This window comes from Quercus lobata, chromosome 1 (genome assembly GCF_001633185.2).
Source record: "Quercus lobata isolate SW786 chromosome 1, ValleyOak3.0 Primary Assembly, whole genome shotgun sequence".
In the NCBI taxonomy this organism is placed as follows: Eukaryota; Viridiplantae; Streptophyta; class Magnoliopsida; order Fagales; family Fagaceae; genus Quercus; species Quercus lobata.
The window spans coordinates 34,825,678-34,853,344 of record NC_044904.1 but is presented as its reverse complement, the minus strand read 5'-3'; the positions used below and the strand labels follow the sequence as shown (position 1 = coordinate 34,853,344).

At 38.4% G+C, this 27,667-nt stretch overlaps 1 protein-coding gene across 2 annotated transcripts; it reads left to right on the top strand.

Moving 5' to 3' along the window:
• The first annotated feature begins 1,908 nt into the window (after window positions 1-1,908).
• LOC115988361 (putative disease resistance RPP13-like protein 1) lies at window positions 1,909-26,390 on the top strand. 2 transcript variants are annotated; one of them, XM_031111899.1, is made up of 3 exons: window positions 1,909-1,957; window positions 24,165-25,680; window positions 25,717-26,390. In XM_031111899.1, the coding sequence occupies exons 2-3, from the start codon at window positions 24,266-24,268 to the stop codon at window positions 25,907-25,909; spliced, it is 1,608 nt and encodes a 535-aa protein (XP_030967759.1). In that variant the 5' UTR covers window positions 1,909-1,957; window positions 24,165-24,265; the 3' UTR covers window positions 25,910-26,390. The 2 variants fall into 2 exon arrangements, with proteins under 2 accessions (XP_030967759.1, XP_030967754.1); XM_031111894.1 differs by having other exon boundaries at window positions 24,165-26,390.
• Window positions 26,391-27,667: the final 1,277 nt, after the last annotated feature.

Here is a 27,667-nt window from a genome sequence, read left to right as displayed (position 1 = left end):
CCAAAACACCCTCTTCATAAACAATTAAAAACAAAACCCTGTAACCCTAAAACCCCAAATCAAACTAACGTTGTCTTTTTCTTTGTTAATCATACTCTCTCTGCTTCAAGCAATTGATGCAATTCATGTAGTTTCTATATTTGCCTCAAGGTGGAAAGAAAAGTTAGATCGCAAAAAAATAGCAGTGAGATACATGCTGGGATGCTTGGATACGTGGATATGAGTGAGAGAGAAGATGAAATTTATGAAGAAGATAGAGAGAAAGGGGAGAATGTGTAAGCCCAGAAAAAAGAAAAAGAAAAGAGTAATAAAGAAACAAGTGAAGTTCTGGTATGAGGTAAGGGGTATTATAGAAGCAAGAACTCAAGTCAGGTGTATAGTAGAAGGAAGAACCTCTACCACTTTTCTCTATGCATAACAAAGTGAGAAACAGTGGTTTCGTTCTTGGAAATGACAGCCCCTACTCAGATAGTATGTCACCCAAATTCTTCAAAAAAATATTGAAAGAATATGCTTAATAAGGATTCACTGATTTACCCATATCTCACTTTTTCATTCTTAACTTTTTAAGCGAGTTTGAAATTTGAATAAAAGAAAATGATTTTTATCTTTTATGGGTCCTGAATCCCCAAATCAAACTAACTTTGTCTTTTTTGATTTGGTGGAGCCGAATATATTTTTGATTAGGGGATTTAGGGTTACAGGCTTTTAATTTGGGGAAAGAGAGAGAGAGAGAGAGCTATACCAAAGAGAGAGGGCTATACCTGTACTCACGAGACAGAGAGAGAGAGAGCTGGAAAAAGTAAAAAGAATTAAGCTTTTTTTTTTTTTAATTATTTATGAAGAGGGTGTTTCGGTCTTTAAACACTGTCACACCTAAGCAAAAATCACATGCAAGTCACATGCTATTAATTTCTGTCTAACTTAACCATAAAACTAACGTTGGGGTGCAAAGTGTAACAAAGGCCATAGTTTAGGGTGTAAAGTGTGTATTTGAATAATTTAGGGTGCAAAGTGTAATCTGGTGTATATTTTAGGGTGGTAAAGTGTAATTTTCCTTATTATATATTGTTATCATCCAAATCCAATTGATTATATCACCACGTTTATTATTATTCATGCTGAAATTTAAGTACTACTAATAGATAGGTATATTAGTTAAAATATGCACATATAATTTTAAGTATTTAAATAAACTATAATTAATAAATATTTAAATATATTCAAAGTCTATATACTCCTATCAAATGAATTCAGTTATTTAGTTTACAATTTCAATCTAAATTTTGTAGTTGAATTTTATATTTACCCTCACAGAACCTATAATAGCTGGAAATTTTAAGGCCTTTACACACATGAAGAGAGTTTAGCCTCGTCACCATTAAAAGTATTCGACAAAATTTCTGAGATTAAAATAGGGATTTTCCTCCCTATTTGAATAGTCATGGATTACAATCTATAGATTTGGGAATATATATGTGCATTTCATAATTTGTTTTTATGTTTCATGTTGTTATTAGCTCTTGAGATCGATGAGGGTTGTGAATTTCTAGGTTAACCTATCAAAAATACAAAGTGAATTCCTAGGTATTGATGTTAATCCTCTACTCAAATTTTGTTGCTTAATAATTTATAATCAGAATGATTAATAATTAAGTGGATAGTTTTGTAAATATTTTTTTCATTCTAATAAAATTTAATAAATTCAAACGGAAATAAAATTTCCCTTGCATTGCACGGGTTAGCAACTTTTGTTTTTGGTTTGTGTGCTGCAAATTCGTTTGGTAGTCTTCTCTTTGATTTATGCTCTATGAAACTTTGTATTTGGTTTTGGTTTGTTAGTTTGAGTCACAGATAAATATCTCTTTGAAGGTATTGATCATCAATGTAAATTTCTCTTTCTTTTATGCAATCTCTTGCATTGATTTTGGTTCTTGGAGCGCCTTCAAAACAAAAGGTATGCAAAGTTTTCTTATTAGGTTTAATGTTAACATATATGAGAGATATTTTGGTCAATTAGAAAAAGTTTGAGGAAACATGAAAGGAAAAAAACTAAAGAACGCATAATCTTTAAAAAAAAAAAAAGTGACTATATTAGGCAAAGGCTTTTGGAAATTGTTGTTTTTATTTTTGGAATTCTTTACGTTCATGTGTATGTATGAATTGGGTTTAATAGAATTGGAATTATCTTCGAAACTTTGGTTTTGATTGAATAATGAAAGAAGAAGTATGTTCCAATATTTGGAGTCTTCAATATGTGTTGTTGTAGCAATTCTGTATATGTGTTTTCATTTTGAATTGTTAAATTGTTAATTCACAGTTTCATTGTTCATCTATTAATCATGAATAATAATATTATTATTTGCAACCATCATGATATGGTATCAATGATGTGATCATTTTGAACTCTTTCCTTTAGAATTTAGGTAGAGTCTATTTTATGATTAAAAAAATTTATGATTAAAAGACTTTTGAAATTAAATTTTTTTTAAAAACAAATTATTGGATATGTTGGATCATAAATGACTTCTATTAAACTTCATCCTTTATGGCATCATTAAAAAGAAAACTCATACAGATAGGTATTAGGATATTATTTGGAACTATCATAATGGACTAACGTATTACACATGGTACGGAGCTAACTATAACATCCTATGCTATAAAATAAAAATTGGGCCTATGGTTATCTTCACTTTTAGGTAAAATAGAACTTTATTAAATAAGTTTTAAGATATTTAAAATTCTATTTCAAAAAATTTCCAAGACATTATATTTTATTTTAATTATTTTAATCATCTATCATAAAAATTTTATATTGTAAAATAATAAAATTTATACATTACATACAATCATTACCTTCTAAATGATGGAGGATATGAGAATGTAATTTGTAGATCTATTATCAAGATAACATAGATTAGATTTGTGGTGGATAGTAGATTTAATTGCTTATGTGGAACCAATGATATAAAAGAAAAAGAATTTTTCTAAACCATTATATTGAATAAGATATTACTTATTTTAATTTATTTTCAAGTTATGCACTTAATAAGTCAAGTCATAAACCTTTAAGCAAAATAAATACTTTTAATTTTTATTTAACTATCCCGTGCATCGCACAGGTTAGCGACTAGTATATATATATATATATATATATATGTACGGGGAAAATTAAATGATTTTCAAGCATATTCTAGATTGTAAAATAATAAAGCATGAAAAAAAAAAAAACTTTAAAAGTTATAATTAATTTTTGAAGTATAAAAGCATGAATATATTTATATACTCCCTTTTAGAGATGGCTTATTAAAATATATAATATAATAAAATATTATGAATATTAGTTATAATATAAAATAAAAGTAGTGTGGGAGGACGAGAATTCAAGAGTAGGGGCAAGTTAGAAAAGTCCAATGTCAGAAGAACGGACCTCGGAAGGCATTGACAGCAAGCCCTCGGGAAAGTTGTAAAAAATTCATCACAGGCATAAGGAGGCTACAATGCTCGTGGACCCCGAAGATATTAGTGTGTCCTTGAAAGGGCTGAGGACCAGTTTTGAAGACCACTGGGCATAAAATAAGGAAGAGGAGGAAGATTTATCATTAAGCATGGAAGGGAAGAATGCATATAAGGCATCCATCACTTCCGCATTCAATGCTTTGAACCCACTTAGTTGGCCGCATTAATGAGGAAATGACCACTTAAACAGTGTCATCACAGCTCAAAGCCTGGTACAGAAACCTTGCAGTGAAGTCCTGATGAGACAAGTATCAAGGAAAATGAACCAAAACCATCCAAGTGGAAGGTTAAGATACAACCTAGGAGACTATATAAGGCAGAAAGGCCTCTGTAAAATAGGCATGAGACATTTTGTGAACAGAGAGAAATATAAGATTATGATTGTAATCAAAGAACAAGTGTAATTGGCATCTCGAACCAAGCTTGAGGAACATAATATAAGCCAGCCAAGGCTCTTTCTAACCAAATCTCATGTCATACAGTTATGCTAAACGTTAATCCTCTCTTTTCTATTTAATCCAATACATCTAAGCAAGGGTATTAAAGGTTGATTCGCATCCAACCTCTATAAATTAATTGTGTGGGAAAAAAGCAAGCTTGACTTATTTTTGTCCTCCGCAATTAGCGCCGTCTGTGGGAAAATCTCCTAAGTATCCTTGAGTAAAAGCCTTCTTATTATGGCCAACCCTAGAAGAAGTGGTTCCCTAGAGTCTGTTGGGTCCCAGCAGAGGGACCAGTTTGTAAATCTTGAACAAAGAAGGGACCATGATATGGGCCACACCTACAATGAAAGAGCTCCATCTGTACATTCCAAACATACCGGTTAGCATCATGCCAGTCATAACTCGCATGACGAGGAGGTATATAATTTCAAGAGGAAAGTGGACTGGCTACGCCGACACCTCTACTGCAAGGCTCGGATAAAGGATGAGAGGACTCCCACCCTAAGCCAGAGTTCTAGCTTTGAGGATAATAGAAGTTATTGACGAAGAAGCAGAACTCCACCTAGTGAGTCTTTCATATTGACATCTCGTTACACTCTTGGTGAAAACATCATCACAAGAGATCTAGGACTCTGCCTCGGAGAAGTGTGGGAAATGATGCCATGGGAAATACACTTCTTCAAATATCACGCTCACCCTTCACCAGACACATTGAGCAAGCTGAGCTCCCTTGCTGCTTCAATTAGCCCACTTTCACTATATAATGGCAAGACAGATTCGGTTGAACACGTGAGCTACTTTAATCAGAGGATGGCCATCCATTTTAAGAACAAGGCATTGATGTGCAAAGTCTTTCCCTCGAGCCTCGACCCTGTTACCATGAAGTGGTTTGATGGCCTTGAGGAAGGATTGATAAGCTCTTTTAAGGAGCTGATGAGGGCATTCAGAGCAAGGTTTGTAACATACAGTCGAGTTCCGAGGCCTTTAGACTCTTTGCTCTCAATGTCTATGAGAGAAGGAAAGACCCTAAAAAACTATTCCAATAGATATTAGGAGCTTTACAATGAAATTGATGGCGATTTCAAAGATGTAGCTGTAAGAACATTCAAGGTGGGTTTTCCTACTCACTCTGATCTCTGGAAATCCCTTACCATGAAGCCTTCTCAAAGTATGCACCAGTTAATGGACCAAATTGAAAAGCACAAAAGGGTGGAGGACAATCAGAATTAGAGTAAGGGGAAAGCTAAAGTTTCTACTACTGACCAAAAAGATAACTGGGCCAACTGGTATGGTCCTTGTCATCCAAGGAGAGAGTTTTTCAACTAGGCACCCTGTAACCCCGCTGGACCTAAATGGTAAATTCGGTGTTTAAGGAGTCGATCTACCAAGAGAATAAGCCCTACTTTAAATGGTCCAATAGAATGGGAGGAGACCCCACCAAGAGAAATCAGAATCTGTACTTTCATCATCATCAGGACTAAGGTCATACTACGAAGGATTACAGGACTTTGCAACTCTTCCTCGATTAATTGGTCAAAACTAGGAAGCTGAAACAATTTTTGCACCAGCCTGCCATCTAAGAAGGACAGCCCACGACAGTGTCTTTGAGAAGTAATGCTCCTTAGTCTTCCCTTGGAACAATTGATGTCATTTTTGTGGCTCCAAGGAAAGACCCTAGCTCTGTTAGCGGGGTGATGATGATATCTCCACAGTCAAAAGTGGACGATGAAGGTGGGCCATTTAAGAAGTTCAAGCTGTAGGACCAACCAATCCTAGGATTCTCCAAGGCCAATAAGGAGGGAACGATTCAGCCCCATGACGATGATGAGCATGTAGTAACTTTGCAAACCGCGGAATTCGATGCCAAGATGGTAATGATTGAGCAGGGAAGCAGGGTCGAGATTATGTATCCAAATTTATTCAAAGGCTTGGGACACAAGCCCAAAGACCTTAGTAAGTATGATGTCCCTTTGGTCAGATTTGATGGAAAGACCATTGTTTTAAGGAGTATGATCAAGTTACTCGTTCAAACGGGAGAGGAGGTGGTGAGTGCGGATTTTATTATGGTGGAGGCTTATTCACCCTATATGGCAATCTTAGTAAGGCCATGGCTTCACGCTTTGGAGGTTGTATCTTTAACTCTGCATGTAAAGTTGAAGCATCCTACTGAGGGAGGAGTTGGAGAGTTGTTGGGATGCCAGGAAGTAGCCAAGTAGTGTATGGTGGCAGCAATCAGGCACCAAGCCTCCAAAATTGGCTCCTCGGAGTCAACTCCTACCTATAGCAACCAGTGCCTGTCATGCCAGCCTCCTCGGATTCTTCAGTATCATGTGAGGGTTTGGATAAGATTGCCATTAGCAAAGACGAGGAGAGGTACTTCCAAATTGTATAATATTAATTTAATGAGTGAATTGCATTAGGTCTGATCTCAATTCTCATTTCTTTGTAAGTGTAGATGTAGTGAAACAGTCAAGCTTTATGTCATTTTTGTCGACTTTTTGAAGCCGAGAGAGCAATAACTATGAGAGTAAAAGAAGATGAAGAAGAAAAAAACACGAAACAGTTCACTCCTAAGTCCCAACTCAACTTTCTGTGGTGTCTCCTTGGTTACTTCGTTTCTCATATTTCTCTCATTTCCACAAGTGAACCATGTCGATTGTTGGGGAGGCTGTCGACCTTAAGCATGAATTTAAAAGCTTCCAAGTGACTTGAGTCCAAAAAATAATTGGAAGTTTAAGTCTTCAAAAATGCAATACATTGTTGTGATGAATCAATTAATTGTATGATTAATGTGGACAATAAATACCTACAAAAAAAAGTTCGAAAAACACACATTTAGTGTCGGTCTCAGTCACAAGGTCTTGGAAGCTCCAAATTTGCAGTTTTTTTTTATCCTCTTTGTCACGCCCCGAACCCAAAAAGAGCTAGGCACGTGACAACAGCCACACACTTATAAAGTTTACACTCTATAAGTGTGTAAGGCCCTCTTAAACAATTAAATAATTATCCTTAAGAAAATTTCATCAATAAATTTAAAAATATCCTCAATAAAGAAATTCTCAAAAGATCTCCAAATAATAATCTTCCAACATCAAATAAGAATTAACTAAATCCTTTAAGTCTAAAGGATTACACACATGGTAATCTTAAAACATAAAAGTTCAAAACTTATTCCATTGATTTCCTAAACTTCACTCATGCGCACATCCCAGCGGAAGCCCAAACATATGCTACTCTTCCTGATCAAAATCTGAAAGGAGAAAGAGGGGGGGGGGGGTGAGTTGACAACTCAATAAGTAACCAAAATCCAATTAAGTTCTATCCAACAATAGATCTGTGAGGTAATAAGATATAATATGAATCTTCAAAAGTTATACTATGCTATGAGTTTTCAAAAATAACTAAAGAAATTTCATAGTCTTAAAATAATGAGTTGCAAATAGATCACATACTTTAATCTTATAAATATATCATAGATGGTTTAGGAAATAGTCAGTTTTTTCATATATCAAAAGCTATAACTCACAATAGATTCTGAAAATATATAAGCAGTTTTAAAGACTCAAATTAGTTCAAATACTCAAACGTAATTCAAATTCTTAACGATCTTATGACTATGGTCACGCTATATCCCCGTGACTGGGCGTCAGAGTACCAATGAATAACCCCCATTGGTTTGGGTATCAGAATACCAATGAATAACCCCAATTGGTTTGGGTATCAGAATACCAATGAATGGCCCCCATTGGTTGGGTATTAGAATACCAATGAATAATCCCCATTGGTTTGGGTATCAAAAATCAATTCATAGTCAATTTGTCTATAATCATATATAATCATATTTTCAGTATTCAAATGTATTTGTAATATTTCTATATTCTGTACTTTAAATCAATATGGTTAAAGGAACAATTAAATAAATAAATCATATATTCAATGTTCATATTTATTTGTGAAATTTCTCTATTCTTTACTTGAAATCAATAATACAATAGAAATAAATAGTAACAACTGTAAACAATTTTCAGTAGTTATAATACGCAAAATAAAACCCATTAGGATAAGGTTACTTACCTCCAAATGTTATTCCAAAAGAAACTTTTCCTTAACAATTCCCCTAAAATCTTTAAATATCACCTAGAACAATTTTCAAACACTATACTCAATAATCAAATAATTCAAAAAAACTTATAATGTATCCAGTGAGATTAAAAACTATTCAAAATAACCAATAATTTCCCACTATCCACCCACACCAATATCCCACGTAACTTTACAATATTTTTGCTCTCTTTATTTTCTGCCACTAATAGTTCTAGGAATCAAGTCTATAGTTACACCATACCTATAGGCCTAAAAGTAGATCACCCATTATTATATTCATGAGTTGATATACATATATATATATATATATATATATGTAATCACTTAGTCAAACCTGCTGCTTCCCCTTTACGCCTCAACGAACCAAATAAACAAATATAATAATAATAATAATAATAATAACAATAAAGAAAAAGGAGCTGGCTTTGCTTTCTCAAGATGGTAATTCCATTTACCATATATGCATATATAAATGTATATATATATTTTTTTCTTTCCTGCTAGTGCCGCCGACCATTATACTCTTTTGGCATGAGGACAAAACTAAGAAAAGCACTCTATCAAACCAGAGTCAAGCTCCTGACATGCTTTTACAAAAAAATACTATTAGACACATATTTTACCTCCATAATTTATCACACTACCGACCAACACAAAAACTTCTTGCTATTCACCAAAATTCAATTCGGTAAACCTGTGCAACACTTACAGTTACCGCAACACCGGGAGGGAAAAATAGATCTAATTCCTTCTTCGTCTACATCATCATATTTCATTGAATTTTTTTTTTTTTTTTTTTTATATAGTCTCACTATTAGCCAAAATACCCACATAAAAAAAATACTCTAATTCTAAATAAAACTTAGATTTGACAAGAAAGAAATTCTTAAGCTCTTACCTCTATTGTGCAGTCAAATCTTCTCTACTTCAGTATTTTGGGTAGTCTCCTCTTTCAAAACATCTGTCAATATATGCTAACTTAAAATTAGACTATATAAACTAGGGTTTCAACCTTATTTTCTAAAAACCCCTTAGTAATATTAATTATAAAAGTTGACCCCAAAACAAATTTACTTAAATACTCCTCCTTTTATTTTATTTTTTTTCCGGGTATTACACTCACCATTTCGAAAAGAAAATTGATAATTCATCACCTTCATGTTTAGGTTGAGTGGTTTGATTGACTTGAGTATATGATATGGACGTTGTGCATGTAATGATTATATTCAGTGGTATTATAAAATAACATGGTACCCTTCTATCAATTATTGAAAATAAGTGGCTTATAATAATTAACCACACAAAAGTTAACCATAAAGTTTGGCCATGAGATATTACAGTCAGCCTATTTTATATACTTATCTCTTTACTTTACATTGTTTACAACATGACTTCTTTTTATTATGATACAATTAATTTATATTTTATTTTTTATGAAATACAATGAATTTATTTAATGTTTATAAATTTTAAATACATTATGAAAATACTAACCTTTAAGCACGCGCATTGCATGTGATCAGAGGTTTTTTTTATTTTTTTTTGGATAAAGTTTAATAATTTGCATCAATTGAAAATGAATATTTTTTATTTTTCAAACAAATAAAAATGATAAATTTTAAAGATAAGTCATAACTATAATTTCTTTTTTAAATGTGTGTTTGAAAGTGGTATAGTGATATAGAAAAAAGTTTTGGTAGAAAAAATAAGATGAATGTGAGGGGAAAGAATGCTAAATTTTAGGAGTTCTCTTGAAGTTTTTATTTTTTAAATTAGGGGCGTTTTACTTTTTATTCAAACAAAAAAGGAATAAAAAATGCTAAATTTTAGGGAATAAAAAGATGAATATGAAGGGGAAATAAATTCTAAATTTTAGAAGTACTCTTTTTGAATTCAAAATGAAATTCATTATTTGACATTTATGACTTTATTATTTCTAAGAGAAAGTTACATTCCATTAATGAGGATATTTTTGAATTACATAAAAATCCAATTCAATAAATAGTATAGATATTGAAAATGAACTGTTGAATTTTAAGAATATAGTAAAAAAAGTTATTGAAGGTTATATATTTGAGTTAATAATAAATTTTGTTGAGAAAATTTAGATAATTTTAAATGGATTGTAGGGTTTAAATGGATTGGAAACACTTTTAAATAAGCTTAAAGTAGTTTTAATTGACCAAGAAGTGGTTTAAATTATGAAAAAAATTAAATAAAATTAGAGCACTTCATTTATTTATTTATTTATTAAGAATCAATGTAGACATTTTATTACTCAAACCGTGGTTAAATTAGATGCCATAATATGCTATACTTATGTAGGTAAGGAAGTAGTCCATGTTTTCATTCCCTCTATAAATCTTAAGCTAATCTTGCTAGAGCATATGCATGTTATTTCCTCTTCTTTTAATGTATACCAAGTTATATATTTAGAACCTTTACACCAGTTTGTGTATCTTCTATTTGGGTTATAAATGAGCCGAACTTAGCAGAATATATAAGGGTATGTTTGGTAACTTCTTTTTCCACTTATTTTCTGTTTCCAAAAACTGTTTTCTATTTTTGAGACTAAAAAACTTGTTTGGCAACCCAAAATAGACAGAAAACAAAAACTATTCTCAAAACTCAATTTGTAAAGAAAACTGAAAACATACAAAAGGTTATTTTTGGTTTCTAATTTTCAAAAGTCAATAATGCATTTAATTTAATAAATTTGTCTCATTTAATGAGTTAACATTAGAGTTTAAATCCTAGTCGCAACATATTTTAGTATTTTCTTTTTTTTTTTCCTTCAAAAACCTATCTTTTTAATTTCAACTAACCAAATATATTTTTGATTTCAAAAATACAAAAAAAAATATATATTGTTTTTTCTTTATATTTCCAAAAACAAGATTTTGAAAATAAAAAACAAAAACTGTTACCAAACATAACCTTAAATTCATATTTGTTCAATTCTTTCATTATTAGTATACTAGTCGCTAACACGTGCTATGCATGGGAAGCTACCTATTTATGAGGTAGATTAAAATAATTTTATAAAAAATTTAAGAAACTATACCATTGCATAATTTGCTCTTGTATGACTTCAATTTGTGTTACGATTTGATGAAGAAGTCATTGTTTGAACTTACAATGGCTTACAAAAAATTTGTCTGACAGTTTCAGATAAAGCAAAAAAATAACTCAAAAATTTATATATTAAAACCTCTGAAAGACCATAATATATTAAAGAATCAGATAATTCACTGCTTAAAAATTATTGAAAAAAAATATATATATATATATTTATATATATGTGGGGGGTATAAAACCGGGAAGCCTATGTTAATGTCTGCGCTAGGCCTAGGGCCCAATCCAAGGAAGGCCCACCCCTTGGCCATGGGAAGGATCCTCCTCGGCCATGGAAAGGACCCTCCTCGGCCATAAATGTAGCCGAGGGCAAAGGGAGGAACTCGGTCCTGGTGATGACATTCCGGGTCATTTTATCGAACAGGAAAAGTACTAAAATGACAAAGAATAAGGGAAAGACTGCCATTACTGCAATTAAGTACTCTGCACCTGACAGAGCCATGCTTTTCAGTTTTTACAACCACCTCCAACCACTTTGGGTATGGGCTAATGGGACAAGTATCAGCCCTATAAAGCTAAACCTATGCGTGGACGTTCGAGGGAGGGGAAAAAACTAGTATAAAATGAGGAAGAAGCAGTCTAGAAAGGGGACTGGGACCAGGTCCAAGAACCGGAGCCACCCAGACCGTGCTGAAGAGAAAATCTTCTTGGATAAGCTCAGTTCACCTCCGTGCGATCATCATGAACACCATGACTAACGACTGTCCGTTCACCAAGGCCTAGCCTTTTAGCCCACTCTCTACAAATTCATCATATTGGGCCCGCTGGTCCAAGATCTCACCCACCATGTGGTATTGGGCTGAAAAATGAGACCCTACAATTTATATATATATATATATATATGACTAAACAATAGAGAAATATAAGAGAAAGATGAGTTACATTCAAAAGAATAATTTCAATTATTGCAAACTTTTTTATCTTGTAAAAAACGGCTAAAAAGAGTTTGGTGGTTCATGTATGAAAATTACTTTTTAAAAAATACATGAAAACCCATCAAATATATATATATATATATATATATTAACAAAATAGAGGAGAAGAAAATAATATAAGAAGAGCTCATATCTCTACTCAGTTTTTAAAAAATAATATTGGGGTTTGTTTTGCTTTTATAGTTTTCATGATTAACCTCGCAATTGTGGAGATAAATTATCAATGTTTGAGTTTGCGTTAAAGTTTGACTTGTTAGAGAGATAGAGTTTCACTCATTGTTAAGTTTGGATTAAACAAAAATAATTTTGTTTAAAAAAAAATGATGAGTTTGAATTTTAGTTAGACTTGTTACAAAGATAGAGTTTCACTCCTTGTTAAGTTTGAACTAAACAAAAATAATTTTATTTAAAAAAAATGATAATTTTATTTAAATATTAATGATAATGATGAGTTTGAGTTTAATTTGGATTTGTTAGAAAAATAGAGTTTCACTCTTTGTTAAGTTTAGATTAAAATAAAATAATTTTATTTAAATATTATACTAACGTGAAAAATTGTGGAAGTTTTAGAGGATTCAGTTTTATATATATATATATAGTCTAATAGACAAGTATAAATATAAAAATATAATTTATATATAATTTAATTGAGTCCCATGTACATTTTTGTATTGGAAAATGTTAACCAATGCCCTAAGGACATTGATTAGAGCTATTTTTAGAAACTTTTTTTGAAAAAATTGATAAACTATTTTTTTTGAGAATCCAGACTGAGAAGCTTGTGAATTTATTCAAACTGATTAAATTTTTTAACTATTTTTTATATTTCTAATAAAAGTGAAGTCAAAACTTTATTACTATAATTTATTAATAATTACTCCAAAGAGACCTGTGGGGCCCGGCCCAGAAATAATGGGCCATTCCAAATTCAGGCCCGTCTGAGGAGCGTCCTGTCCGAAGAGAAACCACATATGAAGCATTACTCAATCCCAATAAACGCCAAGGAAACCTGTCCGAGGAGTAACTCCTCCTCGGACATCACGAAGCCCAGACGAGGAACTCTCCCCAGCCATTTCAGTTCATCCTCCCAACATATAAAATGAATAAAATCCAAAATATCTCATGGAGAGCCACCACCACATTAATTGCGCCCCAACCACCCTCTTGGCCGCATTAATGAGGAAAAGACCCCTGAACAGTATCGCCTTGGCCTCTGCAACTCACAAAGGGAGAGATGAGGGCGTCTGATGGGACAGGTACTCAAGTAGATGCTTAGATGATCAACAAATGTAAGGTTGAGATGAGAGGAGGGGAACTATATAATGTAGTGAAGTCCCTCAAAGAAGAGGACGGAAAAAACTGTATGATGAACTGAAGAAATAGAATTATACGTGAGAGATCCATTCTTGTGCTTTTGTTTTCTGCAACAATACTGTCCATGTATCAGACCGAAGAGGCTCACTGAGGCTAAGTTCTTTGACCCATCTTCTACAAATATTTATTGTGGGTTGCGCTTTGGGCCAAGGCCTGATCAATAGAATTTGGGCCAGGAAAATCGTGCAACTACAATTGGTGCCGTCTGTGGGAAGAACTAGGGCATCAGCTAGCACAACGGTCGAGCATGGCAGAACTAGGTCCGCACCAGGAGAATCCTCACCAGGCTAACTCCCAACAGACACAACCCGCCGAGTCCCAGAGGCAAAATAACCCCGTCAACCCAGGCCACAGGGGAAATCGTGAGGGAAGTGTGCATACTATCCGGACAAGCCAGAGTCACACTCAAATAGGTAGTCACGTGTCCCAAAGGCGAAATAGTCACCAGGCCATGCAGCGAGAAATAGACGATCTGAAGAGGAAGCTACGACGGGTACAGCGAAAGCGATCTCCTTCAGACTAAAACGAGTCCTCTAATGCGGAGGATGCGAGTTACCGACGGAGATCAAGGACCCCCCCAAGTGAAACCTTTTCCTACGAAAAGGAACCACGCCCTGTGCGGAAATATGAGAGCACATCCAGCAAGGGTTCGGGAAACGATGCCATGAAGAAGGCGTTGGACCAGGTTTCAAGGTCCCCCTTCACGTACAGAATTGAAGGGGCTAAGCTGCCTCGACGGTTCAACCAACCGGCATTCGCCATCTATAACGGTCGAACAGACCCGGTAGAGCATGTGAGCCAATTTAACCAAAAGATTGCGATCTACTCGCAAAATGAAGCCCTTATATGTAAAATCTTCCCGTCCAGCTTGGGATCAATGGCGATGAGGTGGTTCAACGGCCTGAAGACAAATTCCGTAAGCTCATATAAGCAGCTCACTCAGGATTTCTACTCCCGCTATATCACCAACACCAGAGTCCCCAAGCCCCTCGGTTCGCTATTGTCCTTATCCATGTACGAGGGAGAGACTCTGAAAGCATATTCGGATAGATACTGGGAAGTGTATAACGACCTGGATGACAACCATGATGCTGTCGCTATCAGCACATTCAAAAGCGAGCTCCCCACCGACCATGGCTTAAGGAAATCCCTCACTGGTAAACCGGTTGCCAACGTTGATCAGTTGAGGGATAGGATCGACAAATACAAAAGGGTGGAGGAAGATCAGCTGCAAGGGAGGGGAAAGGAGAAGGTTATCCCCCCCAAAGCGACTGATTTCAGGTCAGAACGACATAATCCTGGTCAGCCGAGGAGAGATTTTTCGCGACAGGCTGGGCAGGGCAACCCGCAAACAGTGAATGCCGTATTCAGAGAGCCAGTACAACAGGTACTGGAGAAAGTAAGGGATGAGCCCTATTTCAGGTGGCCGAGAAAGATGGCTGGAGACCCTTCCAAACGTAACCAGAACCTGTACTGCCACTATCATCAGGACCATGGGCATACTACTGAGGACTGCAGGAATCTATGGAATCACCTAGATCAGTTGGTCCGAGAAGGAAAGTTGCGCCACCTACTGCACCCATCGAGTGGCCATCCCGGCCAAGCAACACAAGAGCCTCGAAAGGACGTGTCCTTAAGACCCCCCACCAGGACGATACATGTCATTCTCGCTGCACCAGGAAGAACGGGGCCACCCATCCCCAGGGTGTTAGCTGTGGATCGGCTCCTCTCCGAGGGCAGGCAAAGGGAACCCAAAAGGTCAAAAAAGGGAAGCTCTTTGATACTGGGATTCTCGGATGAGGATAAGAGAGGAACTATTCAACCTCACGATGATGCCTTGGTGGTCACGCTGAGGATTGGGGGCTTCGACGTGAAAAGGGTGTTGGTGGATTCGGGAAGTGCAATAGAGATAATGTACCCCGATCTATACAAGGGGCTGAACCTGAAGTCGGAAGATTTGACAGCTTACGATTCTCCCCTTCTCAGTTTCGAGGGAAGGATTGTTACGCCAAAAGGGCAAATCCGACTACCCGTGCAGACTGGGGCGGAGATAGTGGAGGTAAATTTTATTGTAGTCGACGCTTATTCACCTTACACCGCAATAGTTGCAAGGCTGTGGATCCATGCCCTAGAGGCTGTGTCCTCCACACTTCACCAAAAAGTAAAATACCCATCCAGAGGACAAGTAGAAGAGATCCGAGGAGATCAGGCCGTATCCAGGCAGTGTATGGTGGCCGCCGTCTTACATCGGCCCTATGCCGAGTCCTCGGCCCCTGAAAGTTTATAGCAATCAGCCGCCTCGGCAGAGCAAGACGATGGACTAGCCGAGGAGATAAGGTGTGAAAGTTTAGATAAAATCGCTGTCAACGACGACCCGGAGAAGTTCTTTCTGGTCGGCTCTGAATTACCCTCTCAAGAAAAGGAGGAACTGGTCAGATTTCTTAGAGAAAATGTCGACGTGTTCGCATGGGACGCCTACGACGCCCCGGGCGTTGATCCTAGCCTTATTTGTCACCACCTGAACGTTAACCCTTCTTCCACTCCGAAGAAGCAGCCACCCCGACGCCCTTCAAAGGAACATGCTAGTGCCGTAAAAGACGAAGAGACAAAACTAAAAAGAGCGGGGGCTATTAAAGAGGTCTTTTACCCGGAATGGTTGGCAAACACTGTGGTGGTAAAGAAGAAGACAGGGAAATGGAGGGTCTGCGTGGACTTCATGGACCTGAACAAGGCGTGCCCAAAGGACCCATTCCCCCTACCCCGAATTGATCGATTGGTGGATGCAACTGTGGGGCACCCTCGAATGAGCTTCCTGGACGCCTTCCAGGGCTATCATCAGATACCCCTTGCGCTAGATGACCAAGAGAAAACGGCTTTCATGACGCCCATCGGAAATTATCATTATAAGGTGATGCCGTTTGGGCTAAAGAACGCAGGCTCAACCTACCAAAGGATGATGACTCGGATGTTTGAACCACAACTGGGCAAGATCATTGAGGTTTATATAGACGATATGGTTGTGAAGAGTAAAAGGGTGTCCGAGCACGTGAAGGACCTCGGAACAATCTTCACTATATTAAGGGAGCACCGGTTGCGGCTGAATGCCTCCAAATGTTCATTCGGGGTCGGGTCTGGGAAATTCCTAGGGTATATGGTCACCCACAGGGGAATAGAAGTAAGTCCCGACCAAATCAAAGCCATTAACAGCCTACAGGCTCCTCGGAATCCGAAGGAAGTACAGAAGCTCACTGGCATGATTGCGGCGTTGAACCGGTTCATATCGCGATCGGCGGATCGATGTCGGCCTTTCTACCTCCTGATAAACAAGTGGAAAGAGTTCGAATGGTCGGAGGATTGCGTTCAGGCTTTCCAGCAGCTTAAAGACTACCTGTCCCGACCACCCATCATGTCCAGCCCTGAGGCAGATGAGGTGCTGTTTGCCTACATCGCCGTAGCTCCCCACGCCGTAAGCCTGGTACTGATACGGGATGATAATGGGGTGCAGCGACCGGTGTACTATGTGAGCAAATCACTACATGAGGCCGAGGTGCGATACCTACCTTTAGAAAAGGCAATTCTGGCGATAGTGCATGCAACCCGAAAACTTCCTCATTACTTTCAGGCGCACACGGTCATCGTTCTAACTCAGCTTCCCCTTCGAGCAGTGCTTCGAAGCGCTGACTACACCGGAAGGATCGCCATGTGGAGTGCGCTTTTGGGGGCCTTTGATATTAAATATATGCCCAGATCCTCCATCAAAGGACAGGTCCTCGCAGACTTGGTAGCGGAGTTTGCTGAGCCCTCTATAGAAACAATAACCGAGAAGAAAGACACGGATGGAAAGACGGTTGGTGCGATTTCAACAGGGAGGAACACGCATTGGAAGGTCTACGTAGATGGCGCAGCTAACCAGAGAGGGTCAGGAGTTGGGATAGTTTTAATATCCCCGGACGGTGCTGTCATTGAAAAATCATTGAGGCTCGGATTCTCGGCTACGAACAATGAAGCCGAATACGAAGCCTTACTTCAAGGGATGACGATGGTTCAAAGATTGGGCGGAAGAATAATAGAAGCGTTCTCGACTCCAGACTGGTAGTCGGACAAGTGATGGGTGAGCTGGAAGCTCGAGATACTAGGATGCAAGAGTATCTGGGACAAGTCAAGCGGCTGCAGACGAATTTTGAGTCCTTCAATCTGACACACATTTCCAGGAGTGTAAACACCCATGCAGACTCGCTGGCCACTCTCGCCACATCCTCGGCACATAATCTGCCGCGAGTGATCCTGGTTGAAGATCTAGCCCAGGCAAGTCCCATCAGCAGAAGCCCGGCCAGAGTCCATCAGATCAGAAAGAGTCACAGCTGGATGGATCCCATAAAGAACTTCCTTCAAAACGACGTCTTGCCGGAGGAAAAATCGGAAGCCGAGAAGATACGTAGGAATGCTCCTCGGTTCTGGCTGTCAGAGGACCACAAACTATATCGGCGCTCTTACTCTGGACCGTACCTACTTCTGCGTACATCCAGAAGAATCCGAATCTATACTTGAGGAGTTACACGAGGGGATTTGTGGAAGTCATACCGGAGGGAGGTCGCTGGCGCACAGGGCACTTACCCAAGGGTATTGGTGGCCGAACATGCAGAGAGAGGCCCAAGAATACGCTAAGAAGTGCGATCAGTGCCAAAGATTCGCCCCGAATATCCACCAACCCGGAGGAGTTCTCAACCCCCTCTCTAGCCCATGGCCGTTCGCACAATGGGGCCTTGATATAGTTGGACCCTTCCCCAAAGCTGCGGGGAACAAGCGGTACATAATAGTCGGAACTGATTACTTCACTAAATGGGTGGAAGCTGAACCCTTGGCCAACATTAGGGACGTGGACGCCCAAAAATTCATCTGGAAGAACATCATCACCCGCTTCGGGACTCCGCGTACACTCATTTCCGACAATGGTCTGCAGTTCGACAGTAAGAACTTTAGGGAGTATTGCCGCGAGTTTGGAATCATCAACCGATATTCCACCCCCGCCTACCCTCAGGGAAATGGGCAGGTCGAAGCCGTGAACAAGGTCATAATGAACGGACTGAAGAAGAGACTGGACGAGGCAAAGGGGAGATGGGTAGAAGAACTCCCCCACGTCTTATGGACTTATCGGACGACGCCGCGACGATCGACCGGTGAGACCCCCTTCTCGATGACTTATGGGGCTGAGGCCGTGCTCCCGATCGAGAACAACTTTCCCACACTAAGGTCTAGATCGTTTACCCCAAACGATAACGACGAGTTATTGGAACGGAGTCTGGACCTAGCCGAAGAAAGAAGGGAAAAAGCGATGATTCACATGGCCTATTATCACCAGAAGCTGAGACAAGGGTATGATGCTAACGTCAAACTGCGGCCTCTGGGTCCAGGTGATCTCGTGATGAGGAAGATTCTTGGCAGCGCAAAGAACCCCTCTTGGGGCAAGTTGGGGCCCAATTGGGAGGGACCATACCGTGTCACATCCGTGGCCGGAATAGGCGCTTACTACCTAGAAGATTTAGATGAAAAAGCTGTACCTCGACCATGGAATGTAAATAACCTTAGAAGATATTATTATTAATGAGAATGGCTTAGCATACGTTTTCTTTCATGACTATCCGCTACTTGCTGGTCTACTGGCAACTATTCATAGTTTTAAACAGAACCTAAGTCCTGCATGGCTCCTCGGACCACAGACTTAGGGGAAATTATTATTCATGGCAATTTTTATAAGTTTTAAACAAAACCTAAGTCTTGCATGGCTCCACCGACCACAGACTTAGCGGAAATTATTACTTAAGGCAACTATTCATAGTTTTAAACAGAACCTAAGTCCTGCATGGCTCCTCGGACCACAGACTTAGGGGAAATTATTACTCATGACAATTTTTATAAGTTTTAAATAGAACCTAAATCCTGCATGGCTCCTCGGACCACAGACTTAGCGGAAATTATTACTTAAGGCAACTATTCATAGTTTTAAACAGAACCTAAGTCCTGCATGGTTCCTCGGACCACAGACTTAGGGGAAATTATTACTCATGACAATTTTTATAAGTTTTAAACAGAACCTAAGTCCTGCATGGCTCCTCGGACCACAGACTTAGCGGAAATTATTACTTAAGGCAACTATTTATAGTTTTAAACAGAACCTAAGTCCTGCATGGCTCCTCGGACCACAGACTTAGGAGAAATTATTACTCATGACAATTTTGATAAGTTTTAAACAGAACCTAAGTCCTGCATGGCTCCTCGGACCCCAGACTTAGGGGAAATTAATACTTAGGGCAGCTATTCATAGTTTTAAACATAACCTAAGTCCTGCATGGCTCCTCGGACCACAGACTTAGCGGAAATTATTACTCATGACAATTTTGATAAGTTTTAAACAGAACCTAAGTCCTGCATGGCTTCTCGGACCACAGACTTAGCGGAAATTATTACTTAAGGTAACTATTCATAGTTTTAAATAGAACCTAAGTCCTGCATGACTCCTCGGACCACAGACTTAGGGGAAATTATTACTCATGACAATTTTGATAAGTTTTAAACAGAATCTAAGTCCTGCATGGCTCCTCGGACCCCAGACTTAGGGGAAATTAATACTTAGGGCAGCTATTCATAGTTTTAAACAGAACCTAAGTCCTGCATGGCTCCTCGGACCACAGACTTAGGGGAAATTATTACTCATGACAATTTTTATAAGTTTTAAACAGAACCTAAGTCCTGCATGGCTCCTCAGACCACAGACTTAGCGGAAATTATTACTTAAGGCAACTATTCATAGTTTTAAACAGAACCTAAGTCCTGCATGGCTCATCGGACCACAGACTTAGGGGAAATTATTACTCAGGACAATTTTGATAAGTTTTAAACAGAACCTAAGTCTGCATGACTCCTCGGACCCCAGACTTAGGGGAAATTAATACTTAGGGCAGCTATTCATAAGTTCTAAACAGAATCTAAGTCCTGCATGGTTCCTCGGACCACAGACTTAGGGGAAATTATTACTTATGATAGATTGGGAGGTTATTACTTAAAGGAAATCATTTTAATGCGCAGCCCAAAAACCTATTTCATTTTGACCGTCTACCTGTATCCACATCGTTGCAAATGTTTAAAAAAAAAGGGGCGCTACTGATATACATCCATAGTAAGCAAAACGAACATTTTATATTAATATTCCAAGTACATTAGAAAGAGAGTTCCTTACAAAAGAATGGAAAAATAGGACGACTCTCATTCAAAAAAAAAAAAGGGGGGGGGAAAAGAGTACAAAGATCAAAAGCCTAAAAGGCTAAGCCTTAGCAGGAGGATCTTCTTTCTGCTCGGGCTGAGGAGGAGGAACCTCGATGGTAGAGTCTGCGGCGGGATCCGTCGCCATATCAAGCACGAGGACGGCATCAGGCACCGCCAGGTCCTGCTCTGAAGCCACTTGGGCGCCATCAGGATTCTCTCGGATCTCCTGAGGATAGAAGATGTTCTCGGGCAGTCTTAGTGCCGAATCCGCAGGAACTCCTGCAGCATTGAGAGCGTGAGCCCATGAAATACTGCAATAATCCCTGCACACCTCGGGGATCTTCCCGGATAGCCTGGCCTCCGTCTCTTCGGCCCCAAGCTGGCGAGCAGCATTCTTCTTAGCCTTTATAGCCTCTCGGATCAGCTGGGCCTCCTCTTTGACCCGCCGCAGCTCATCCTCGACTTTTTGCAGAACAGTCTTGAGGTCCTGCACTGCCTGCTTCTCGGTGGCGAGGTTAATCTGGGTCGTGAACAGCTCTTTGCGCTGGTCCTCCGCCTGGGTCTCGGCACTCTTCAAACCAGCCTCTACAAATTTGCGCCGGTTCTCCGACTCCTTGAACTTGTCCATGAGTTCACCGTGATCGTGCTTGAGGGACCCCAAGGTTTTCTCCATCTCCGCCCGACCCCCGGGGGAATGTGGTATTTAGCCCTAAAGGCCTTCATAGCGGTTGGAGTTTTTACTAATTTCTCAAATCTACCCATCTGAACTGAACTGAGGAAACGAAAGTAAAGACTGAGAAGAAAAGTAGAGTCCGAGGAGGGAATTGAAACAGCGAGATGAACGAAATATACTGGTACCTTCACAAAACGCTCAATGAGACGCTTGGGAATCTCTCGTGGACGAAACGCTTCACAAAAAACGGCTACGGTGGCGTAACGGACGCAAGTGTTCGTATATCTCTGGGGTTCGATGGAGTTCTCTGGAAGCCTCTGAGGTTTATGAAATGCAGATAAAAAGAAGAAACTGAATCCCTATGACGTCTTATATAGCCAGGAGGAGAGAGAAAAGATCACTCCTGCCTAAAAATACGAGAAAAAAACGATGGCCGTTCGATCTACGCCACACCGTTGGATGAGGGAACATAACGCCTCCAGAAGTTAATGGCCGTGCCTCGTAAATTGTAGCGCGTCAAAAGTAACGGTCCGCACGCGCCACACGCTCTCCTTATTTCCATCCTCTCCCAAACATCAAAACCCCGTTTTTCTCCTCGGAAGGAGATAGAAACCGGAGTTTTGAGGGGCTATTGTAGGGCCCGGCCCAGAAATAATGGGCTATTCCAAATTCAGGCCCGTCCGAGGAGCGTCCTGTTCGAAGAGAAACCACATATGAAGCATTACTCAATCCCAATAAATGCCAAGGAAACCTGTCCGAGGAGTAACTCCTCCTCGGACATCACGAAGCCCAGACGAGGAACTCTCCCCAACCATTTCAGTTCATCCTCCCAACATATAAAATGAATAAAATCCAAAATATCTCATGGAGAGCCACCACCACAGTAATTGCGCCCCAACCACCCTCTTGGCCGCATTAATGAGGAAAAGACCATTGAACAGTACCGCCTTGGCCTCTGCAACTCACAAAGGGAGAGATGAGGGCGTCTGATGGGACAGGTACTCAAGTAGATGCTTAGATGATCAACAAGTGTAAGGTTGAGATGAGAGGAGGGGAACTATATAATGTAGTGGAGTCCCTCAAAGAAGAGGACGGAAAAAACTGTATGATGAACTGAAGAAATAGAATTATACGTGAGAGATCCATTCTTGTGCTTTTGTTTTCTGCAACAATACTGTCCATGTATCAGACCGAAGAGGCTCACTGAAGCTAAGTTCTTTGACCCATCCTCTACAAATATTTATTGTGGGTTGCGCTTTGGGCCAAGGCCTGATCAATAGAATTTGGGCCAGGAAAATCGTGCAACTACAAGACCTATTAACATTATTATATTATGATTTTGACTCATTTAATAGTCAAATTTAGGTCCCGTTTGGTATGACAATTCAAACACATGTTTTCAGTTTTTAAACAACATTACACGTATTTTCATACACGTTTTCACTCATATGTATTTCTATATATATTTTCAAACAACAAAACACATGTTTTTAAGTGTATATATTAAACACCCCTTTAAACTTCATGGGCCTGAATTTAGTTTAACATAAAGTACTATGTGTTCTAACTTTGATGAAAGTAGCCGAAACTCCTTTAAAATAGTGCTTTCATTATGCCCTGGTCCTTTACAAACGGCACTGCCGTTCTTGCAGCCATGGCTTCCATGTGATCAATGCATGGTTGGTGGCTAGCTCATCAGTGCAACCATTTTTTCTTCTTTTATCTCAGATAATTATTCCAAGATCAGTCTCATCAGTTCTACAAAAGAGGGCTCCATAAATTTTTATTTTTATTTTTCATTTGATGAAGGGCTCCATCAAATTGGAGCACTTGAATGTTGAATCTTGATTTTAGATGCCACCTTACACAAAGTATGGTTTAATTATAATCTAATTGAATATATAAATAGATTATATTTAATTGAATATATAAATAGATTATATTATATAGATTTATGGTAAACAGCTGTTAAGATTCCGTATATCCACTAATGTAAAATTGTAAAGTACTTTGAAACTTCCTACCGACATGGCGACATTAATCAATTGAGTTCCTTTGGCGCGATTACATATGAAATCAAAAGTCGACAAAAATCTTGAGCACAGCACCAAAGGAATAACCAAATTAAAACTGTCAATCTTGGCTTGTTTCGTTTTGTATCTTTCTGACTTTGAATATTTTCTTCTACTGAGAAGGGAAAAAAAAAAAAAAAAAATTCATTGTTTTCTTGAACTTTCCCAGAACATAGTAATCGAGTTTAAACTTGAGCTTGAATTTAGTTGAATATAAATAAGTATTTTCTTGAATCGGGTTCAAATAATTTATAATCAATCTATGTTCGACCATGTGCTTCTTGAATTTACTTTTATTTTTTATGAAATACAATAAATTTATTTAATTTTTATAAATTTTAAACATATTAGGAAAATTACTAATTTGATATCATGATCATTGGCATCATTATTATCTTATTAAATTGGAACATTTGAATTTTTATTTTAGATGCCACTTATACACAAAAGTATATTGTAATCATTTGAAAATTCCTACCGACATTAACTTTGAGTTCCTTTGGCTGGATTTCAAAAGTCATGAGCAGAGCCCCACCCAATGAATAAAGCAACCAATTCCTGGCGTGTTTCGTTTTGTATCTTTCTCGCTTTGTATCAAGCTTTATGTAATAATTTCTGAACACTTGTTTTCTTTAACTTTTCACAGAACATAATAACTCTCTTCATTCCCAAGTTCCATCTCAACTTTCTGTGGTGTCTCTCTGGTTACTTCATTTCCCATATTTCTCTCATTTCCACAAGTGAACCATGTCAATTGTCGCGGAGGTTGTCGCGGGGGCTGCTTTATCCGCTTTCTTTGATAAGCTGTTTGACAAGTTTAGCTCCTCTGATTTGTTGAAGACCTTTCGGAAAGAGAATTTTGACGCTGATCTCAAGAAGTGGGAGAGCATGTTGCTGAAAATTCAGTTAGTTCTGGATGACGCAGAAGAGAAGCAGTTGACAAGCAGGTTGGTGAAGATCTGGCTGGATGAGCTGGAAGACTTGGCTTATGATGTGGACGACATCTTGGACGAGTTTGCTACTGAAGCTCTACGACGTCAGCTGAACCCAGAACCCAAAAGTGATTTTGTTAAGCAGATGAGGTCCAAGATTGAAGGTATTGATAGAAGACTGCAAGAAATAGTGGAAGAGAAGAAAGATCTGGAGTTGAGAGAAAATACTGGGAGAAGGACTATAACAAAAACATCAAGGCCGCCCTCAACTTCTCTGGTGAATGAAAGTCGTACTTATGGTAGAGACGAAGATAAAATGAAGATTGTCAAGTTGTTGCTCGAATCAAGTGATGCTCAACTCTCTGTGATTCCCATAGTTGGTATGGGTGGGCTGGGGAAGACGACTCTTGCCCAGCTAGTCTACAAAGACGATGAAGTGAGCCGTCATTTTCAGTTGAAAGCCTGGGTTTGCGTGTCTGAAGATTTTGACAATCTAAGGTTGACTAAAGAAATTCTACACTCTACTTCTGAATCTTGCCATGATAATAATAATTTAGATTCACTTCAAGGCAAACTGAAGAATACATTATCAGGGAAGAAGTTCTTGCTCATCTTGGATGACGTTTGGAATGAAAATTATGAATTGTGGACTGAACTGTGCAAGCCTTTCGAATTTGGGGCTCAAGGAAGTAAGATTGTTGTCACAACTCGGAATGATGATGTTTCATCAATAATGGGAACTACTCCACCGTACAAGTTGAAAGAGTTGTCACGTGATGCTTGTTTACGTGTATTTACCCACCACGCGTTAGATGCAACAGATTTTAGTGAGTATCCAGAACTTAAAAAATATGGTCAAGAAATTGTAGATAGGTGCAAGGGAGCACCTTTGGCAGCAAAAGCACTTGGCGGCCTTTTACGCAGTAAACACGATCCTTGTGAGTGGGAAGATGTGTTAAATAGCAAGATCTGGGATATTCCTGAAGATAAAAGTAGTATTTTTTCCGTTCTTAGATTGAGCTACAACTATCTTCCTTCTCATTTAAAGAGGTGCTTTGCCTATTGTTCACTGTTTCCAAAGGACTACGAATTTCAGGAGAGAGAGCTAGTCTTGTTATGGATGGCAGAAGGTTTGATTCAAGAAACAAAAGCAAAGAAGCCAATGGAAGATCTTGGTGGTGATTATTTTCGTGATCTACTCAATAGATCATTTTTTCAACAATCAAGCAGTTACGAATCACTATCATTTTTTCAACAATCAAGCAGTTATGAATCACTCTTTGTCATGCATGACCTTATGAATGATTTAGCTATGTGGGCAGCGGGAGACTTGTGCTGTAGGTTGGAGGATCAATTGGGTGGTAGTAAGCAATTTGAAATTTCTACAAAGGTACGACATTTTCTTATATTGAACATTCAAACGATTGCATCCATAAGTTTAATGAAGATGTGCATTTAAGGACCTTCCTGTCGCTACCATTATATAACCAAGATGGCTTAACAAATTTTGATGTTAGATATTGTTCGTTTCCACAATTAAGATGCTTAAGGGTATTATCTTTAAGTGGAAATGATATCTTTGAGCTACCAAGTTCAATTGGTGATCTGAAACATCTAAGATACCTCAACCTTTCTTATACTAAGATTGCAATTCTACCAGAATCAACAAGTTCATTGTACAACCTACAAACATTGATATTGAAAGGTTGTGACTATCTCACAAAATTACCAGAACAAATTGAAAATTTGGTCAATCTTCGACATCTCAATATAACAGATGCAAAATCAATTAGAGAGATGCCAGCTGGAATAGCAAAATTAAAGAGCTTATGGACGCTATCTAATTTTGTTGTGGGGAAAGATAAGATAGTAGACTTGATGAATTTGGAATTTCTTCAGGGAACACTTTGCATTTCCCACTTGGAGAACATGCTTGATGCCAATAATGCAAGAAAGGTCAACTTAAAAGGTAAGAAGAATTTGGATACATTGGTGATGAAATGGGATGATGATTTACAAGATGCAAGAATTGCGGCAGATATTCTTGACACGCTACAACCTCATGGAACGATGAAAACACTTTCCATTGACGGTTATGTTGGTGCAAAATTCCCAACTTGGTTAGGAGATCCTTCTTTTTCTAATATGGTGGACCTAAGGATTGAGAGGTGTGGAAAATGCATGTTCTTACCTGCCTTTGGGCAACTACCGTCTCTTAAGCGCCTTATTATTAAGAGAATGGATGGGGTCCGGAGTGTCGGTCTTGAGTTTTATGGGGAACATTGCAAGCAACCATTTCGATCCTTAGTGAAACTTTGCTTTGAGGATATGCATGAATGGCAAGATTGGAGTCCTTGCAACCAAGACTTCCCTTGCTTGCATGAGCTTTCTATCTCTATGTGCCCCAAATTGCAAGGAAAATTGCCCCATCATCTCCCGTCATTGGAAAAACTTTCCATTAATGCATGTGAGCATTTGGTTGTTTCAATTCCAAGCTTTTCAATGCTTCAAGAAGTAATAATTGTGAGATGTAAAGAGGTTGTGCATAAGTCTGTGAAAGTAAGGAACTGACATCTTTGTATCAAGATGGGCCTGTAACAATCAATATCAAGTCGTGCCAGAGTCTTGAAAACATCATGTTGAAGTCTACATTAAGGAAACTAAGGGCCTGTTTGGTCATAGTTTTTAAAAATTGTTGTTTAAAAAGATGTGAAAATTGTGGTTTAAAAAGTGTTGTTGAACAACGTATTTTTAGTGTGGATAAAACAAAAAAATGTGTTTGGTATCATAGTTCAAACAATATTTTTCAGTATTCAAAAAATGTAAAATATATGTTTGGTATGTATGTTTTTAATGGTAAAAAAAGCTGACACATATTAAATAATAATTTTTTAATCCCTTTCTTTTTCCCTTCTCTTTCTTTATTCCTTCTCTTTCGTCTTTATCCCTTTCTCTTCAGTCTTCCCTCAGAGCAGAGATCCAAAAAACCAAACTCCCCATCAATCTCCATCTTCTCACCATACTTGTACAAAACCGGAGACGACTCCGTCAATTCCTCCTTCAAACTCCTAATCAAACTGTTACCTTTCTGATTCTTATTATTGTTGTTGTCCTTAGCCTTAGCTTTCCCATTTTTGTTGTCCTTAGCTTTCTCAGTCCCAGTAGCAGCTTCAACGGAGCCCTTCTCGGTCCCAGTAGCAGCTTCAACGGAGCCCCA